This window comes from Ursus maritimus, unplaced genomic scaffold (assembly GCF_017311325.1).
Source record: "Ursus maritimus isolate PB19 unplaced genomic scaffold, ASM1731132v1 scaffold_31, whole genome shotgun sequence".
In the NCBI taxonomy this organism is placed as follows: Eukaryota; Metazoa; Chordata; class Mammalia; order Carnivora; family Ursidae; genus Ursus; species Ursus maritimus.
Window position 1 is genome coordinate 17,957,595 of NW_024425675.1, and position 21,403 is coordinate 17,978,997.

General features: G+C 36.9%; 1 protein-coding gene across 1 annotated transcript in view; it reads left to right on the forward strand.

The window, feature by feature from the left end:
• CUBN (cubilin) overlaps nucleotides 1-21,403 on the forward strand; it is a 256,759-nt gene that overhangs the window by 214,578 nt on the left and 20,778 nt on the right. The window contains exons 59-60 of the mRNA XM_008692037.2: nucleotides 1,813-2,030; nucleotides 19,975-20,183. Coding sequence (XP_008690259.2) covers nucleotides 1,813-2,030; nucleotides 19,975-20,183 — 427 coding nt within the window. The remainder of the gene's footprint in view (nucleotides 1-1,812; nucleotides 2,031-19,974; nucleotides 20,184-21,403) is intronic.

The window sequence follows — 21,403 nt, forward strand, 5'->3', positions numbered from 1 at the left end:
CTGTGAAGGGATCACCTGCCTAGAATGGCAGCATAAGGGGTCATTCTTGTCATGTGCCTTGGTGGCATAGTATTTGCTTCTACATGTGTAGGATTATAAGTGATATATATACTGTGTCTGTTGATAACGTATGCATCTATTTTCTCTATGGGCTCTGGACTCATCATAGTCAGAGTTCATTTCAGCATGTTTGGAAAATCTATTATACTCTTTCTAAGAACCTACATTCTATGAAACAGATATTATCCCAGGCTTTGCAGAAGTTGTAGACATTAGTAAAACATGAATTCTTCTACCATTGCTCTCAAAGTACACTGGCAACATACGCTTTTCTATCAATGGGCTTTTCCAGATATCTTCTGTGCTCTGGAAAAGTGATGAAAAATAAAAAGCCAAAACAGCTTGGAGTCCTCTTAGAAACTCAACTCTTTATCTTTCTTTATGGATTCATGTTATAGAAAATAAATGTGTTATCCAAGGAGAATAAAAATGGATGTAGTATTTTTGGAAATTATCTAGCTATTGTCCTGCCCTCGTCTTATTTTACAAGAGCATTAAATATTACATGTGGTTAAAGAAAATAAAGAATTTTTCATCTTGTTCTTAATCGTCAGTTTGAAAAAATTGAAGTAATTAAACCTTTTTTAAAATGTTACGGATCCGTTTTTTTCTTAAGGCTCTTAAAAAGAATTTTCAAATTAGTATTTTCAAATTATTCTGTATTCAAGATTGTTTATTTATTTATTTGAGAGAGAGAGAGAGAGAGAGCAAGGAGGAGCAGAAGGAGAGGGACAAGCAGACTCCGTGCTGAGCTCAGAGCCTGATCTCCCGACCCTGAGATCATGACCTCAGCCGAAATCAAGAGTCACTCACTTAACGGACTGAGCCACCCAGGCACCCTACAAATTATTCTGTATTATATGTTATTGATTGTAGCTGCTAGCAAAAAGAAAAAAAAAGCCTGAGAAAGCAGAAGAACCTATAAAAATGAGGGCAGGATACAAATAATTCAAACAAGTTCAAGAAAAAATTAGTTATAATAAACCCATCCTAAAACCCTAAAGATAAACCATGTAGAAAGCCTTTCTTGTTTGGGAACTTTGGGAATAGTTAACTTAAAATGACAGAGCAGAGGCCTTGATTGAAGTATTATCTCAGGGCGTAAAAGTAAAGTTAAGGATGTATCTGTCAGGATAGTTATAAGTGGTAACAAATACACCCAAGGCACAGTAGCTTAACAACTTTATTTCTCACCTGTATAAGTATGTCCAAAGTGGGCCTGGCCACTTAGCAGCCCAGGCTGATGGAAGCTTCATTTCCACATTTGAATCCATGATCCATCAGTGCAGTGGGAAGGCCGACTGAGTAGTAATTTTTTAAAAATGTCTTCCAAAAAGTAATACATGTCACTCCTGCTTATAGTTCTATGGCCAAAGCAAGTCTTAGGGCCATGTAGAACTTCAGAGTGTGCACAGAAGGGCAGTTCTCCCAAACGTCAGGAAAGCAGAGAGCTGGGGATGTATGGTGAAGTTCCTGTAACTATAATGATCTTAAATGTGAATTTTTGCTTATAGCCATCAAATCAGTAAAATAGCGTATTGCTTCTAGTATTTTCTATCAAGTAAAGCATGGATGTTCTGGCTCTATTTGTCTTATTTTTTTTGTATCTTGTTTTGTTTTTGTTTTTATAAGAAGTAAATGAATGCATGTTTTCATGTATAATGAATGTATAATGTTCCTGTATAATGAACATGTATAATGTAATGAAAACCCAAATGGAGAACATCACTATTAACAAGGTTCATTCTACAGGTTTAGTGACTTTGATGTGGTTCCTTCTACCTTCTGCTCCCAAGACTACCTGGCAATTTATGATGGTTCTGACATCAGTGATCCCCTTCTTGGCAAATTCTGTGGTTCTGAGCTTCCACCGAATATTAAGAGCAGCAATCATAGTTTGCTTCTGGTATTCAAGACAGATTCATTTGAAACAGCAAGAGGTTGGAAAATAACTTTCCGGGAGACACTGGGTAAGAATTTGGGATATGTAAATCTATTTTTCATGACTGTTACTTTTCTGCTTAACTTATTTTTTTCACCTGACTAAAGTTGCCATTCATTTAAATTTCGAGGAATATGTCACATAAAGTTTTGGTTTTAAAAATTATATATGATATATTTTGATTTAAAAAACACACTCAACTAATATACCTCTCTGGTACACAAAGATAAAGTCTGTCTACACACCCATCTCTAATGAGACCTGAACCTCATTTTATCACTGATAGAAATGGCAGAAGTTTAGCCTAAAAGCAGGCAAGGGCCCCATCAAGAAAGAAGGCCTCATGACCTGTGTTGACTTTATCCTTAAAATGAAGAAGAGCCTTGGGAGAATTTTAAGTGAAAACTCACGGCCAGACCAGACTTGACTTCTGGAAAGATGATAGTGGTAGCAGGGTGGAGGAAGGTTGGGGTAAGAGGGACCCTCTGCCTTGAGAAGAAGCAGCTCATTACAGAATTCTGGATGGCAAATGTTGAAGGTTCAAACTGACACAGTGGGAATGGAAACAGAAGGAAAATAAGAATCTCAGAGAAACTGAGAAGGGAGAATGCTGTAGGTAACCGTCATCCCTCTGATCTAAAGCCAAGCTTACCTTAGGCTTTCTTTACATTTAATGTGTTTGGTTTTTTTTTGTGCATGTCTTGAGGGAAGCAATTAGACATCTGTGTTGTGAAGGCTTCCCAATAAAACACAGACATCATGACAAATTGTATCAGAAAGCACTTTGCCACCTCTCCTACTTAGCTATTATCAACAGTCACTTGAAAGCAAGTCTCAGGGGCAGACAGGGAGTACTGCCTCAATAGAATTTGCCTAAGTGAAGTCACATACAAAATGCAGAGGCTATTTGGAAAGAAAAATTCATTTTCCTTTGGAGATTTTTTGCACAAAAGAACCCATACGTTCTTGCCTTTAGCACAGACTTTAGAATCAAATGCATATATTTGCATTTGCTCTTGCTACCTGCTTTCAAGCTGTTTTTCTTCTTCCTAATGTATTCTCACACGACCATGAAATAGTCTTAAAGTGCTTGCCACTGTCGTCTGCACGAAGCTTCCCGAGTAAGTCAGTCAGAGTTCCCTAGCCTCATTAATTATTATTCTTCTAAGCGACAAAGAAGGCGTTTGGACCTACTGTGATTTTACTGAACTAAAGTGGCACAGAAGGAAAAATCTTACATTGTCAGAGGCATTGTTCACGTATGAGCACTGGGCTTTTTTGGTCAATTGCTGTTTTCTTCTGGTCACAATTCTAGGAAGGGTTCAAATGCAAGGAACAGAAATGGAATGTCATTAGCTGTCAGAGTGGTGCGATCACTGCATTTCATGATGGCGACTTCACCTCTTTTTCATCTTTATAAATGCTCTTGGACACTTGAAAATATCTAAGAAGTGATTCTGAGTAATTAACAGTAATTTTTTTTTTTAACTGAAAATCTAGCTGTTGCCTTTTTGTATTGCATTGGTCTCACAAAGCCTTCAAGACCACACATATAAGTTTACTGATCATTCTGCGTAACTTTTCACTTTTGTTTTGTCTTTTTGTTTGTTTGTGCTCAGGAAGTAGGGGAAAGAGTAATTAATAAGAGTAGATTGAATTCTTTTAGTTATAGATCTGGATTAAAAAAAAAACCCAACTACTTAGACTTGGCCACTAGGAGGCACCTTTCACATCTCTCTTATCCATTTAAAACCACCCCACTTTCCCATAGAAAGGGGAGAGCGCCTGTGTGGACCCGGCAGTGCATTTTCAACAGTCACATGAATTTTTGACAGTGTGGATATCCAAAACCGTCAGTTCAGCTTGGAAAACGGTATTTTCACAGAGTAAATAATTACCGTGAAGAGGAGACCATTTTAGTCTGTGACATTCCAGTTTCATTCATCTTGACTAACACACTAGAGTTTTGCAGATTTGCCATTTAGATGACACACTGACAATACTTTATATACATCTGCTTCAATTTTTCAGAAGTCACTAGAAAGCCCCACTCATGTAACTATGTGATTGTGAGGTAAACTCCTTCTTCATTTGGATTGCTAATGGGTCAGAACAAATTTGGGGCAAATATCCCGTGGTTTGTTGCTAATTACTTAATATGAAGGGAAATTGAATTTCCTCCTTTCATGGAACTTCCATGTTAATGACCCATAATGCAAGGGATATAAGGTAAAGAGAAAGCAAGGCAGGCCCTTCACAGGGGCTAATATCTGACTGTAACATGAATCTGCCTGCCCCTCTTTCCCCCTGCACTCCAGCAGCCGTCCATGAATAATTGATCCTGAGAGGAAATGACCAGCAGAGCGATCATGCCGGGCATTAGGGATCTGTGAAACTGAAATTATCTCAGTGGTTTTCTCAAGAGAGTGAGCTTTCGTCTGATTGTCCGTGGTATCAAGGATCTAATAAAGTTTAAAAAGCCATCAGTCCTCTGGATTTGGCTGAAATGGGAATGCTCTCTTATGCAGAACTGACATTTATAAGTACCCTTTATTCTATTGATTTCTGTTAGCTGAGTTTTTGCCCCTCCTTGACCCCCAGGGGCTGCTTTGGCCATGACTGTGCTTACCTGTGGGTCTTGTGAAGCATTTCAGTCTTACAAACGTGTTTTTAAACTTTGCTGCTTCTTACTGTCCTGGTCTCATATCAGAGTGCTGCTCGGTCAGTCTTATTCATGACACGCTCATCACATTAGACACCAAACTTCTAGATATTTGATTAGATCAGGGATTTAAAGTACATTGATTTGTGTATCAGTACCGTGGTAATGCCATTTGTTTTTTAAAGTAATGTGTTCATAACACTTCAGCAAGTGTCAGGGTCAGGAACTGACCCTGGCCTATTAGGTGTGAGATTGGTAGGCACTTGGATCTGTGAGTAGCCAAGGAGAGAATAAAGAGTGACCCTTCAGGATGACATGTCCTAGAAGGACAAGGACATGACATCACCCTGGAGAAGATGGCAGTATCAGGGACAAGGGGACATCAGTGACTAGGGGTTCTCTTCACCTAATGCTGTAAACACTGGACATGTGACTAAAGCTCCCAGCTCCCTGTTGTCCACTGTCCATGTGCCGATGATGAGGGCCACTGCTTGTCCCTTCCTTGGGTAAGTGCTACGTAGAGAACAAGTCAGGTGGCAGTACGGTCAGATTCACAGACCTTGCTGTGAGACCAAGGCAGAAACACCAAAGTACATGTTTAGCAAGAACAAAATGAATTGTGCTCCACAAAGATGGGAACGTGCCCAGATGGGAGGGGCTGTAGACCGGAAAGCAGGTGGCCATGACCTAATTGTCCCATTACATCATTGCCTGAAAAGATGCTTTAGTAAAGTCCTTTAGCATGTTTGAGCTCAATTTTTATCTGCTAAGAAAAGATCGATTTGAAAAAATTATCACTTTCTTTGAAGAATATGATGGGGATGAAGTAGCTAATTCCTGTAGAGTTCCTTAGACGTCCAAGAGAAAGACTGTTACATTATCAGAAGGTAATGCTGTGGTCTTGGGCTTCTGTAAGGCTCATGCCCTGCCCCACCCTCTCTCTGAGATGGGGCCGAGGTATATGTACAGCCAGGGTCATTATCATCAGGACTCCTCCACGGTGTAATGATTTTTTTGTTCATTCTTACTCACTTTGCACTGAAATCTAACCAGCAAACCCGAAAGTATGTTTTATAACCTGAATCTGAAATCAAAAGCTAAATTTTAATTACATTCTAACACCTTGCAGAGGCCTAACACATAACTGAGACTCCATCAATATTAATAGGCTGTGTGAATGCATTAAAGGGTAAGTGGACACATTTTACCTACTTCACAATGAATTCCCTTATACATAATATAATTGATATACTATACACTGTATTGCGTCTGGATGTACCTCTTTCTCAATCATGGTTCATATAATTCAGCTATGACTCAGGAGAGGAAATTGGATCACTTTTGTCCTCAGATAATTGGGAGTACTGGATCAGACTCAACTTCTGGGTCATGTGTGTCTGGCCTCTGGATTTTTGCCCACTGCCATAACATCTGCACAATGTCTCTCTAACATGCTAAAGGCAGACCCTGGGAACAGCGGGAGGAAGCTGAGGGAGTTGAAACTGAGTTTGTTGATAAGAGGGGACAAGAGAAGGAAAGGGGAGTCTGACAAAGGCAACGGGAGTCTGCAGCTGCAAAGATGGAAAATATGGTCAAAGCAGATGGAGAAAAATATAACAACATGTCAAAATCAGACTCTAGTTTTCTAGTTATTTTTTCAGTTTCAGTTTTGGTGTTATGTTTGGACTTTGAGAGTCATTCTAAAATTCTGTAGCTAGATGGTAAAAGAATAAACTTAAGAACATTCAGTGACTCCGAATACTGATACGTGTATGTTTCCATGTGCTTCTTAACAGCCTGATAAAAGCTGCCAAACCATATTACTTTTAAAAGTGTAAGTGCAATAAGAGAGTTGAGTTATAACTTGAATAATTTTATAAATCACTGCTCAAGTAATTCTCAGTTTAGCAGTAATGGGGGTATTACTCGAAAGCAATGGTGTTTGTCTGTTCTCTTAATGTCATTTGCTCCCTCTGATGAAGTCTGAGAATGAGATTAGCTGAAATTGTACACCCATTTGCAGAAAACTAGGCTGAGCTTATTTCCGCCCTTTTTAAGCCTTGTAACTTTCACTGGTGATTGGATTTCCCTTGAGAGATGATGCCAAAGACAAGGTTATCTGCAGTTTCTTCTTTGTGGGTTTTGTTGAAAAGGGTTTTTCGCTGAGCAGAGAATGTGGGGCTAAGGTAAAGAAAGCAACAATGCTTACTTCACCAAAACCTTACAAAAGCAAGTAGACAGGAGTAAAATTCCAGATCAGCAAAAGGAAAGGAAAGTTTTTTATTAAAATATGTTCCAACATCAGAATGGCCTGTGCCTGGTTTGAAGAGTAGGGCTGTTGTTGGGGAAAAATAAAACCAGACGGGTATTACGGAGACAAAACTGAGTGATAAAATTGAGTTAGTGGTAAATCAGAAGATAACACTGGAAAACATTCGGGTAAACAAGAGCTGGGAAGTAATTACCCTGCATAACCTAAGCCACACCAGCCCTCCTCAAAATGGAATCTAGTCTTGTCTCAGACGTTCTCAAAACCGGGTGTTTTGAGTTAAATTATTTGTAACCACAGGTTCCCTATAAGAATAATTATTATCCTTACTCAGATCAGCTTGACTTTGATGTAGTGTTTGCAGGAGCATAAATGCAAACTATCTCTGTTGAGCAATAAACATTTAAAAAAAATTCTTTTGTTGTAAATCAGTTGTTTAGAAATGAAACATCATCAGGGCCATAATACTATATTCTTCTTGTCATCATGATATACAAAAAATCTACTCATTTTGTGTGGTAGCTGTACGTTCTGCTCACTCCCAAATGAAGACATCACAAAGTCCCGGGGCATAATGATAGTGACCACCTGTCTCTGAGCGTCCACTATGTGCCAGATGTGGGACAACGGCTTTCCCTAGATGGTCTCATCCAATCCTCACAACTGCCCATGAGACAGGGAGTAACCCATTTTACAAAGGAAGAAATAAGAAGAGAAGACATTAAGTAATTTGTCTGTGGTCAAAGTGTTTGTAAGAGGCCAAGCCAAGCTTTGGACCAGGTATGATTGTCTTCCAGATTCACTGTTTTCTTAATCAGCCCCCATCACCTCTGGGGCAGTCAGTAAACATAGCCAGGGACGAAGACGGATCCTGGGGGTGAATTTTATGAAAGGTAGGTCATTTCTTTAGTTCCTCTTTGGCCTAGATAGAGCTGCTTTTCTCCACTTGCATCTCCTCCTTGATACTGCCTTTCTAGTACCAGCATTCCAATTTGTACCTAGCCCCAAATAGTATATTTGCTCATATGCTATCACTACATAAATAGTGTGTATAGCTCCAGCAGTCCCTGTTATATTTATAATACTGATATTTGTATCATAATTTTATATTATAAAACAGTTATAGTTATATTATACTATGCCATATTCTATTTATAATATAAATATTGGATAATGTGTATACATTTATATAGATATATAGTGTAACATATTTTATACATATATCTATAGTGTTTCTATTATGTTTATATTTACTTGAAATATGTATGTATTTGTAACATATATGTAATACACCTATAATATATACATATTATAGCTCATAATGCATAATATATTAATATAATTCTAAAATATATATGCAATAAAATCACATTATCTTCCTGATGTTGATAAATATCAGACAAATGTTTTATTGGCTTTGCATGGCATATTGATAAAGAATTAGCACAGTTAAGTGGAATATAACTGCCTTGGAATGTAAGGGTAATAGATCTCTGTATAAGAAATAAAACCCTCCAAAATTATGGCTTCCAATTTAGTAAAATCCCTCACCAGAGGATTCTAACAAAATGAAAGAATTTGGACATTTATTTTTATGATATAATCCTGATTGGTACTCTCTTATAAAGATTAGTTTGTGAATTGGGCAACTAAGTCACAAAGACATTACGTAACTTTCCAAGGTCACTTAGCAAGTCGTGAGCAGAATTGCTAAATGAATCCCCGTCTCCACTTCGTCTCCACCAAAGTAACAAAAGTTGAAATATCCATAGCACAATGCATAAGCTAATATATCAGCAAGAACAAAAGAATAGTTCTGTGTCCCTGTTTAAATTGTTATTTAAAAGCTGTGGGAATCTGGGTCTGGTTTTATGAATTCTACCTCTTCTATATCAAAATCTATTTTATGACTGAAGAGCATGTTGCTATTAAGGCTTCTTTCTCTAAACAGAACATTGAAAAAATTTTTATAACTTTTGATTTTATAATTGTCAATGTTAAGTAAATAAAGTCATACTTCTTTTTTTATTGAAGAATAATTGACATACAAATATTGTATTAGTTTCAGGTGTACAACATAGAGTTTCAATATTTACATACATTATAAAATGGTTACCACAATAAGTCTAGCTACCATCTGTCATAATACAAAGTTATTACAGTATTATTGACTATAATCCCTGTGCTGTGCATTACATCCCAAAGTCTTACTTATTTTATAAATGAAAGATTGTACCTCTTAATCCCCTTCACCTATTTCATCCAATTCCCCCACACCTGTAACCATTCATTTGCTCTCTGTATCTGAAAGTCTGTTTTGTTTCATTTGTTCATTTATTTTGATTTTAGATGCAACATGTAAATGAAGTCATATGGTATTTGTCTTTCTCTGACTTATTTCACTTAGCATAATACCTTCTAGATCTATCCATTTTGTTGCTAATAGCAAGATTTCATTTTTTATGGCCGAATAATATTCCATTGTGTGTATATATGTATGTATGTATCTCTGTATGTATGTATGTATGTAACATCATCTTGATCCATTCACCCATCTACGGACATTTACTTTGATTCCATATCTTTGCTATTGTAAATACTGTTGCAATGAACAGTGGAATGCTCAAGTGTTTTCAAATTAGTGTATTCATTTTCTTCAGATAAATACCTAGAAATGGAATTGATGGATCGTGTGGTATTTCTGTTTTTAACTTTTGGATAAATTTACTGTTTTCCACGGTGGCTGCACTAATTTCCATTCCCACCAACAGTGCAAGAAGCTTGCCTTTTCTCCATGTCCTTGCCAACACTTTCATTTCTTGTCTTTTTGATAATAGCCATTCTGATAGGTATGAAGTGTAAGTCATACTTCTTTTAGATAGTGGAGCTGGCGCATTAATGTATCCTGTATTTTACAAGTGATTAAATTTGCTCTGCTTGCTAAAATCTAATACTCAGAGATTAAATTTACTTAAGTAATAGACCTAACATCATTTATCATTGCAAATTTTTAGCTAAAGAAGCATTTTCCTATGAAAATACTACCTCTTAGGCAGTGTTTTGAATCTTTCAGTGATATTTTTATTGTTATCCTGCTAATTCTTTCTTGGCAATCAAATGGGTGCCAAAAATCAACTAACTTAGCTTTAAAAACAGGTTAATCCATAGGACAAACCTGTCGTTTTGTCAAAAAAATATGTAAGTACATACATCCATGTACATAGACATAATGTGTGCGTAATATAACAACAACTTTACAAATTAAGAAATAGATTTAACTCCAGGAATTCCCCTTGTAAATGTATGCTGGATGCAAAGATCCATCGAAGAACGATTTACATGTTCTATTCATTCCTTCATTGTTTATTCAACAATATTCGCCAGCTACTTGCTGTGCAGGCAATGAACTTCTCCTTGGATTTGAAATACAAAGGTGAACTGAAAAAGGTCCCTTATTCTTGAGAGGTTCATTCAAGTAGATGAGTTATTAAGTAATTGTAAATTTGGTGTAATAAATGCTTTTTGGCAGAAGTGTGTGCAAAGGACATTGGAGGCAGAAAAGCGGGGACCTGTGGTACTTTGGTGTTGAGTAAAGACGTCACAGGATTGTTAGAGAAAGCAGCACAGAGAGTGTAAGTCCTGAATTGCAGTGCGATCGTTAAGAGTGTAAACTCTGGAGCAAGACTTCTAGGAACATGGGGCACCTGAGTGGCGCAGTCGTTAAGCGTCTGCCTTCGGCTCAGGGCGTGATCCCGGCGTTCTGGGATCGAGCCCCACATCAGGCTCCTCCGCTAGGAACCTGCTTCTTCCTCTCCCACTCCCCCTGCTTGTGTTTCCTCTCTCGCTGGCTGTCTCTGTCAAATAAATAAATAAAATCTTAAAAAAAAAAAAAGACTTCCTAGGAACAAACCCAGTTCTTGTCCGTCCCAACAGGTTTGACCTTGGACACTTCACTTTTCCTCGCTACATCTTGAGGATCTCGTCTGTGCAATGGGCACACTAATAGTGCCTACCTGATAGGGTTGTGGTGAGATTAAAACTTTCCTGCCTCATTAAGCATGTCACATATTTCAGACATAAATAGTAGTAACTTGGAAGGACGAAAAGGCATTCATTGGGAAAGCATTCTACAGAGAAGGAAAAGCATGTACCAAGTTGCAGGTGCATCGCTTTTCAGAGGCTACAGACTGACCAGCATGTCATTTGGTAATGCTTTGGGGTATGAGGCGGAGAACAATAGGAGCTGAGACAGCAGAGATAGACAGAAGCTACGTGCGGAGGGGCCCGTATCACAGGCAGAGGGGAACCATGAATTGTTTTGAGCTGGAGAGTACTATGATCTAATAGGTTCGTTTTAAAGAGCACACTCTAACACCTGTATGGTTGATGTTTTGAAGTCAGGGCAGCAGTTTCTGCAGGGAGGAATTAGGAAAGTATTGTAGCTGTTTTGGCAGGAGATGATGAGCGCAGTGTGAAAATAAAAGATGTAGAAACTGTAGAATCAATGGGACACAGGTAATGACGCTCTCTGGTGATACCACTATTCAAATACAAAATTACCAGGAAAGGATCAGGTTTTGTAGGAGAATATAATAATTTCAGGTTTGGGTATGGAGATTTTGGTGCATTTAAGACACCCAGCTCATGTTCCGCAGTTCATCAGATATAAGAATTAGAAGCTTAGTAGAAAGATCTGGGATAGAGTTTTGCTTGTTTTTACCTTGAGGCAATGCAGTGTGGCACATACACATTTAAAATTATTGTATATTCCTGGCGAGCTGACTTGTATCATTATGCGATTTTTAAAAAAATACTTCTTGTCTTAATGTCTACTTTTTCTGATTCAGTATCACTTCCCTAGCTTGCTTTCGTTTGTGTTTGCTTGGTATAGTTTTCAACCTTGCCACTTTCAGGCTTTTCCTACCCCGAGAACATATTTTGGTTCTGTTTTGCTTTCTCTTTCATTTTGAGATTTTCATATATTTTCAACTAATGAAATCACCAACATTATTGGATTTATATAGACCCATTGTATTATTTGTTTTATGTTGGTCCTACCTGTCCTTACGTTCCTCTATCTTTTCTTGGCTTGTTTTGAACTAATCGGTTTCTGTCACTCTCCTTTTTAAATCATTGCTTATACATTCTGTTCCTCTTCTTTAAGCGATTACCTTAGAGATTACAACATTCATCCTTGACTCATTAGAATCTCATTTAAAATTAGTCCTTTCACCACTTCATAATAAGTGTAAGGGCCTTAGAACATTTTAGATCCATTTATCTACTTCCTGTCTTTTGTGCTATTAATGTCAATGTTTTTACTTTACATGTATTTTAAACATAAAACATTTTTATTGCTTTATGCAATTAGTAATTATGTGTATTATCATTGCTATTGTGTTTTTTTTCTTCCTGAATTTCTCTGCCTCCTTATGGGACCAGTTTCTTTCTTTTTGAAGAATTATTTGATGCAAATCTTCTGATAAAAAATTTTTTGGGTTTTTGTTTTTCTGTCAATGGTGTTAGTTTGTCTTAAATTTTGTGGTATTTTCTCTGAATATAGAATTCCAGTGTGGTATTTATTTTCATTCAGCGATTTAAGATGTTACTCTTCCTTTTTCATCTGATCTCTAATGTTTTGGCTAGAAAGTCATTAGAGAGCACTTTCTCTGTGCCCATACTTTGGGGGCACTCCCTATCCCCCATCATCCCATTGTAGAGTGCAGTACTCTATAGTGAGCTCTCTCTCTCTCTCTTTATGTGTGGATTAATTTTCGCCATTCTGATAGGTGTATATTAGTATCTCACTGTGGTTTCAATTGGCATTTCCCTAATGGTGAACAATTTTTATGTGCTTTTTTTTTTTTGTCATGTGTATGTCTTTTTTGGTGAAATATCTATTCATATTTTTTGTCTATTTTCTAATTGGATTATTTGTTTTTCTACTGTTGCATTTTAGCAGTTCTATATATATATCCTCATAGTAGTCTTTCTAAGATATGTGGTTTGCGAATATTTTCTCCCAGCTCATAACTTGCCTTTTCATCCTCTGAACAAGACCTTTCTTAGAGTAAGATGTTTAACTTTTATAAAATCCAATTTATCGATTTCCCTTCTTATATATCATGCTTTTGGTGTCAGGGCTAAGAACTCTTTGCCTATCCTAAAGATTTTTGCTATGGTTTCTTCTAAAAGTTTTATGGTTTTATTTTCATTTATGTCTATCAAGTTAGAGCTAATTTGTGTTTAAGGTCTGACGTTTAGATTGAAGTCGGTTTTCTTGCCTCTCGATGTCCAGTTGCTCTAGCAATATTTGTTGAAGAGACTCTCCTTTCTCCACTGAATTGTGTTTGCAGCTTTGTAAAAAAAAAAAAAATCAGTTGAGCATATATGTGTGGGTCTATTTCTGTGGGTTTTTTTAAAAGATTTTTTACTTATTCATATGAGAGCAAGTGACAGCATGAACAGGGGGAAAATTGGCAGATTTTTTTTCTTTCTAGTCCCAGCCTAACTTTAGTGGCTGGGGGGGGGGGGGGGGGGGGAGTGGTCTGGATCCCAGGACCCTGAGATCACAACCTGATCTGAAGGTAGACACTTAAACAACTGAGACACCCAGGTGCCCCTATTTCTGTGTTTTCTATTCTATTCCATTGATCTATGTGTCTAACTCTCCACCAATATCATACTGTCTTGATTACTATAGCTCTATAGGAAGCCTTAATATCAGGTGGAATGATTGCTCCAACTTTATTCTTCTTTGTCAAGATTGTTTTAAATATTCTAGGACCTATACTTTTCCATATAAATTTTGAAGTAAGTATTTTTTAATATAAACAGAAAGATCTTGCTGGGGTTTTGATAAGAATTACATTAAACCTATGCATCAGTTTAGGAGTAATTGACATCTTTATTATGTCAAGTCTTCCAATCCATGAATATGTATGTCTCTTCATTTAGTTAGGTCTTCTCTGATTTTTTTCATCATTTTGTAATTTTCAGCACACAGATCCTGTATGTTTCATGAAGCACATACCTAAGGATTTCATTTTCATTGGAACAATTCCATTTTTACTTTTTTTTTTCAATGTTTTTTTATTATATTATGTTAGTCACCATACAGTACATCCCTGGTTTTTGATGTAAAGTTCGATGTTTCATTAGTTGCATTTAACACCCATTTTTACTTTTATCTTTTTTAACTTTTTATTTAAATTCTGGTTAGTTAACAGATAGTGTAATATTGGTTTCAGGGGTAGCAGTTGTATTTTTAATTCCAGTTCCCAGATGCATATTATTAGTATATAGAAATGTGCCTGATTTTTGTGTATTGTCTTTATATTTTGAGTTCTGCTGAACTCACTTACTAGTTTTAGGAATTTTTATGTAGATTCCTTGGGATTTTTTTTACATCTGAAAATAATGGCAGTTTTATTTCTTCCTCTCCAGCCTGTATATATATTTTTTTCTTGCGTATTAACTGGCAAGAATTCCCGTACTATGTTGAGTAAGAGTGGTGAGAAAAAAATATCCTTGCCTTGTTTCTGATCTTAAGATGAAAACATTTAGTTTTTCACCATTAAGTATCCTGTTAGCTGTAGGTTTTTGTAGATCCTCTGTATCAAGTTGAGAAAATTCCTTTCTATTCCTATTTTGCTGAGAGGTTTTATCATGAATGCTCGTTGGACCTTGTTAAATCCTTTGCTGCATCGATTGATACGATCATATTAATTGGCTTAGCAAATCATTTTTAAAATTTCAAACTTAGTGAGAATGATTCGAATGAAATGCCCTGGGACTGATGATGCATACATAAAGTAATACCTAAATAATGCAAAATTAGTAAAAAGATAATGATAAAATTCTCCTAAGTTTGTTATACACTGTATTGCTCTTTTTCTAGTGACTATAGCTACTGATTAGTTGCTGGAATTACCTTTCTCTTAGTATTTTCGTTTTATGCTTCCCAAATATTACCAGACTAAATACACAATCTAAGTTAAATTAGGCTGGGTCTCAAATTAGGATTTTTTAAATGAGTCAAATTGAGTGATGTTACTACAAACAAACAAGAACAAAACACACAATTCATGTTACAAAACCCATTATGTTATTTTTCTAGCATATATACATATATATTTTTTCTAGCAATATATATATATTACATATATATAACCTAAATATATATATAAACATATATATATAAACATATGTATGTATGTATATATATATATGTATATATGTATGTATACATATGTATATATGTATATATATATATGTGTATATATGTGTATATATATGTATGTATATATATGTATACACACACATGACCTAAAAGGTTAGACATCTTTGAGGTTAGAAAGTAGAAAAATAAATCCAATTGGCTTTTAGAGAAAAAGACAAAACATGTTCATCTGGAACCTAGGTGAATTTTTAAAAATGAATTCTCTGCTGTAGGGCAATTGAATAATGCAGCTCTGAAGATCACAGCAAGATTTATTCAGAGAAAGGATTATGGAGCTCTAGCCCTGTGTCCTGTGTGGTGGAAGGAAGCTTCCCTGGTGCACCCCCACTTCCCTAAAGCACCAGCTTTAAATGGGTTTATGTTCTGTTTCCTGTGCTTTGGTCGGCTTCCTTCGACTACAGGCTAAAGCTCCAGCCGGCTCACTGGGGAAAATGCCTGAAGTCAGGCCAGTCTTTATCTGTAAGGATGGCTTGCTGTTTACCATGGGTCCACGTAGTGATTGTCTAGAGACAGATAGAGATCCTATTCAGAAGACTTCAATAAAACGTCAGCCACAAAAATGTCCATTCTTACGATAACTATTTAGAAATGCACCTGTCTCCACTAAAGGCTTCAAGATGTTTTCTCTTAGATAATAGAACTATTTTTCTTTGTCAGATTTATATTGGCTTGAGCTGCACTCTGAAGTTGAATTATCGGAGGGAAATAATTTAGGATTCAGTTACTGATTTTTAATTCAGTAGATCTCGACCTACATTTTACTGCTTACTAGGTTTTTATTTCCAATGTTTCCTTAGCCAAACATTTTCTTTCTCTAAAGAAGTAGCTCTTTTGTAGGAAGTAGCTCTTTTTAAGGAAGACAGTGAGAGTGACATTTATTCTCCGGCATGGGGAGTGTCATGACAGACCATGACTGATGAAGGAAGTGCTGATGGATGGGAGTTTGCTGGATGGTGGACTGTGTGGAGTAACAAGGAAGATGATGGATTTATGGTGCTAAACATGTCAAGGTTAAGGGTTGATATTGGTTAGAAAGGGCAGGAGGGAAATATAAAAATATCAATATAGCAAATGAATATTAATGTGCTGTATATGAAACTATTCCAGGATGACAGGGTTCTTTCTGATATATCCTGTAACTGTTGAAATATAGAAATGTAACTAGTAGTATGGCAAAGCACTTTTTGGTAAAAGATCCTCCTTTTGTTAATATTCATCTCTATATTTCCCTAAAGACATACATTTATGACTCCATTTGCTGTAGGGGGAGCAGAAGCAAAGAGCAGTTGCCCTATGTTAAATATTAAAGTGGGGGGATTAGAGCAATTATAACCATTTCCTGCACCAAACAGACACTGAAAGGGATTTACTTATATAATGTTATACTTATGTCAGTTATTTGACTATGCACTCAAATAGCATATTACTCATAATATTATTTAAATATAATATGAATTATATAATTCATTCACCATAATGTTATGCTTACCTCAAATGTGTGAATATTTTGGCCAGGATTGTCTGATGATAATGTTAATTCTCCTTTTTTTTATTCCATGTGTATATTCTATGAATTAAGCAATGTGCTCTATTATAGTTTATTAACTCAAACAAGCTATTTGGGTATTGATCAGCTATGGCCACAGTAATGTTGTATAACAAACCATCCAAAATTTAGTGGCTTATACTTCTAGCATTTGTTTTTATCACTCCTGGGTTGGCGGACTGGTCTGTCTGCCTCTTCTGGGCTACAGGTTGACTACACTTGGTTTCACAGTTCAGACTGGGTTGAGGTCTGCACTATGATTCCACTTTTTCTTCTATCAGCACCTACCTGGGACATGAGCTCTTGGTGGATGGAGCATGGGTGCACAAGCCAAAAAAACACAAAGCTCATTTAAAACCTCTTCCTTCTTCAAAACCATTAATATTCTGAGGCCTCACACCAGTCACTTGGCCAAGCCTAACATCAAGTGGACAGAAAAGCATACTCTGTCCATTCTAATATACTGCAAAGAGAGGGGCTGAAGAATTAAGAATCACCCAGTCTACCAGTCAGTCTGTGGCAGCACACACCAACAGTCTTTGGGTTCTTGCTTTTGGGTTCCTTGGAGGGAGGGTGTGTCTGCCTTACGACATCGGGATAGTAGTAGTACTATTGGATAATAAGTGTGTATACTGGAGCTACTGTACCCAAATACAATCATCATTTTGCCCTTATTAATTTATTACTAACAGTTAATAAACAAGTGGTGATAAATATAGTCTGAACTTTAAAAAATAACATTTAATTTTTAAAGCTGATGCATTCATAGAATAAACCCAATAATACCAGTTTCCGGTATACAAACCTCCAACTCTTTACTTCCCTCGCAGCCCACACTGTGGCCATGTCTTCTCTCCTGGTTTTATCTCCTCCAGTCCCACACCTTCCATGTAATGCTGCTACCAGATACATTTTTAGATCAGAATTGTTTAGAAAGTGCATTCTGACCCTACCACTCTTCTAATCGAAAACCTTTCAGGTGGATCCCCATTAACCCATTTAGAGTAAAGTCTCAAGGTCAGGTTCTATGATCTGGCAGTTGAGGCCCTCTGCAGAACAGCCTATCCTGTTTCCCAATCTTCTTGTCCTTCACGAACTCTATAGTGTTCACTAACAGAATTATGCTTTCCTATGCGTATAATGTAAATTCTTGTCCACTGCATCTTTGGTTATGAGGTTCCTTCTGCCTGGAATTGCCAATACCAATCCCATTTCTACATGGTCTTGTCCTGTTTATCCTTCAAGACCCAAATCAAATGTCACCTCTTCCTTGGACATTCTATATCCTCATAGCCTGAAGTAGTCTCTCCCTTCCTGCAAAACTCACAACACTTCCCTGCCTCTTTTATGATACCTGTTTTTTTTTTCTTTTTCTAAATAGTATTATCATTATTTATCTATGTCTTATCACTGCTGTTGGACTACCATTTATCTTTACCCACCTCAATACTAAATATGTTTCTTTGACTATTAAAACAGTATTTAATGGGGTGCCTGGATGGCTCGCTTGGTTAAGTGTCTGACTCTTGGTTTCAGCTCAGGTCGTGATCTGGGGGTTGTGAGATTGAGCCCCGCATCAGGCTTTGTACTCAATGGGTATTCTGCTTGTGATTCTCTCTCTCCCTCTGCCCCTCACCCCCTGCAGGCTCTCTCTCTCTGAAAGAAATAAATGAATCTTTAAAAATTTTTTTTGAAGAAAAAAACCCCAATATTTAATAAATAAATACATTTGTCAATTCGTTAATACCTTGCGTCATTGTTCTTCCCGGCTATGCATGTCAATCAGGTTAAGTGGTTTTCTTAAGTAACGATCAGTCCACACTGGATATAAAAGCTGTGCAAACTCTAGTTCTTTCTTTAGTTTGCAGGCTTCTTTCATGTGAGGAGAGTCATTAGCAGTATGTGGTTCAGCCCTGGGCATTGCTTTGGTTTCAGAATAATTTTGTCCTACATACCATCTGCGGATTTATCAGGGACTGGGCCTTTGGAAGCTTTTCAGCTCCAGGAAACATCTGACTGTGCAAATAATCTCTCGTTTTATCTTTGAAGCTATGGACAGGGCAGCCTGACCTACTAAATAATGCACCTATCCTGAAAACCACGCAGCAAGTTTGAGACTCTTTGCCTGCGAGGAGGGCCGCCATTGTTTCCATTTCCTGCCAAGTTCCAAGGACAAAATCTTAGCGCCCCCTAATGTCGCAAGCAATCCTTTCGCCATTAACAGATAAATAACAATGAGACAAATAAATGAAAGTCCAATGTCAGTGAGATTTAACTTTGGAACTCACAATGATCTATATTTGTGCCGAATGGTAGCTCTAGGAACATTACTTTGAGGACTTACTTAATCCCTATTCCTACTAGGGTTATTTTGAATATAGTTCGTGCTCGCGGTTTCAAAATCATCGATAAGTTTGTCTTCCTTTTATACTCTTCTCACATCATTCCTGAAATAATGCCTTGGACTGTGAAATGAACAAAACTATGTCCTATGTTCGGAGGGCTTTGTCTCATATTTTTTTCATAGTTGACCATTCTGTCATCTTGAGGGGATTCTTTGTCTCTCCTTTCTGTTTTTATTATGAATCTCAAAGTTTTAATTTCAAAGTAGAATTTTTTTTCCCAATAAAGCTCTTTTTCAGCTTCCCTTTCTTTTTGAAAAAAAAAGTCAAATACAGAGTGTGTTTTAATATAAACTGGACTGTTTTGTTAAATGTGTGTAGGGTTAAATGCCCTCAGCCTCTTTCTAACAGATCGTTTACATAAAAGGTTTGTTGGGAGCCGATTATCTTGGAGTGTTGGGTAAATTCTTCATAAATTCAGTTTTCAATCTGATATTGTTCATAAAAGCAGAACATAAAAGTAAAATATGTTCGTGTTTTCCATAGGTTTTATTATGCAAAACACTTTATTTTCTAAAAAACTGTATTTTTCAAGGATAGAAAATCTTCAATAAATCCCATCAATGGTTCTAAAAATGTATATAAAACTAAATGTGGTTCCCCACTTTTCTAGGTGACTAGAAGGGGGACCGAAGGGGGACTCACAGGAGCAGAAAGGAAATAAGTAACAAAAAAGCTAATGCGAGCGGAAACAACACTCACATAAGCCCACTGAAGGCCAGTGCCCCTTCTGATAACGTGCGTGCGAGTGTCACCGAAATAGAAACTCTGTGATTTTTTTAACCCTCCATGTAAAATTTAAGATCCATTCTCTTTGGTTTGTGCAGTGATCTGTCTTTGTTTTAATGCAGGGCCTCGGCAAGGATGTGGTGGTTATCTGACAGGTTCGAATAATACCTTTGCCTCTCCTGACTCGGACTCCAATGGAAGATATGACAAGAATTTAAACTGTGTCTGGTTCATAACCGCACCCGTAAACAAGCTAATTAAACTTACCTTCAACACATTTGCTCTGGAGGCACAAAGTATTTTGCAAAGATGCATATATGATTATGTAAAGGTAAGGCTATTCTATTTCCTAACGGAGTCTTCTTTCCGGGACTTCGATGTGATATGTGCCCGGTTATACCATTCAGGGAGTCATGAAAATTTTGAGTACTGCTAATTTTTAAAATGACATATTCTTCAAGGATACAACATTTATTATTACAGATGCTCTGTCTTCGTATCAAATCTTTAATCTAGATGACTCAGAAGTGGTATGTGGCTTCTAACATTAGCTTTAAGATTCCCTGTTCATCCATGCTTTGTCAAGAGATGATCTATGGAAAGATGGGTTGTATGGAAAGAGATACTTGAAAGACCTTTGGCAAATCCTAAAATGAAGTTTATATATTTACTTTCCATATTACCTGTAGATATAGAAAATAGCTTAGTTCTGAAGTCCCATTAAAAGGAAGTCAAGAAACTTTTCTGCTCAAGTTTTAATGATTCATTAATATTAAATTATTGTACCTGTAAAGGCATATGAATTCAAAGTTGTTTTTTTTTTTCTTTTGTTTAAGTAATCTCTGTACCTGAGATCAAGAGTTCCATGCTCCTCCAACGGAGCCAGGCAGGCGCCCCTGAATTCAGATTAAACCTTCTAATAGAATCAGCCAGTGTATAGTACTACACTTTGTGGGGGGAGGGACAGGCAGTGTGGCAAGATTTGTGCCCATGAGGAGCTTCAATCTGATTGTAAGAGTCGTGGGTGATGCATGCAAGTCAACAATAAACAGTCCGGACAGTCTGTATTGAAGCGCCAACTAATGCATTGGATGGGGCGCAAAGCAATGTGCAAATTTAAAAGGGAGGAAAGTTCATGATGATCTGGCACGAAGAAGAAAGTCTTCATAGAGTGAGGGAAAGCTTATTCAAGTCAGGAGAGAAAGCTTTCCAGGCAAGGTACACATCAAAAGAAGGGAGATGCAGCAGTTGGCATATGAATGTTCTTGAAAGAGTGAAGGGACTGACTTTACTGGAGCAGAATATTCCGAAATGCAGCAAGAAATAGGATTGCCTAATCTTATTGGTGGAGAAGTACCCAGATCTCAAAGAGTCTTGAAAAGTCAAACTAGAAAGAAAAAAGAAAAAAAGAAAGATGAAAGAAAGAGAAAGAAAGAAAAAAAGAGAAGTCAAATTAATGAATTCAGATTTTATGCAGTTGAAAATAAGGAGGAATTGAAGGTTTTCCAATGAGTGCTATGATGAGGGAAGTATTTAAGGAAAACTAATATG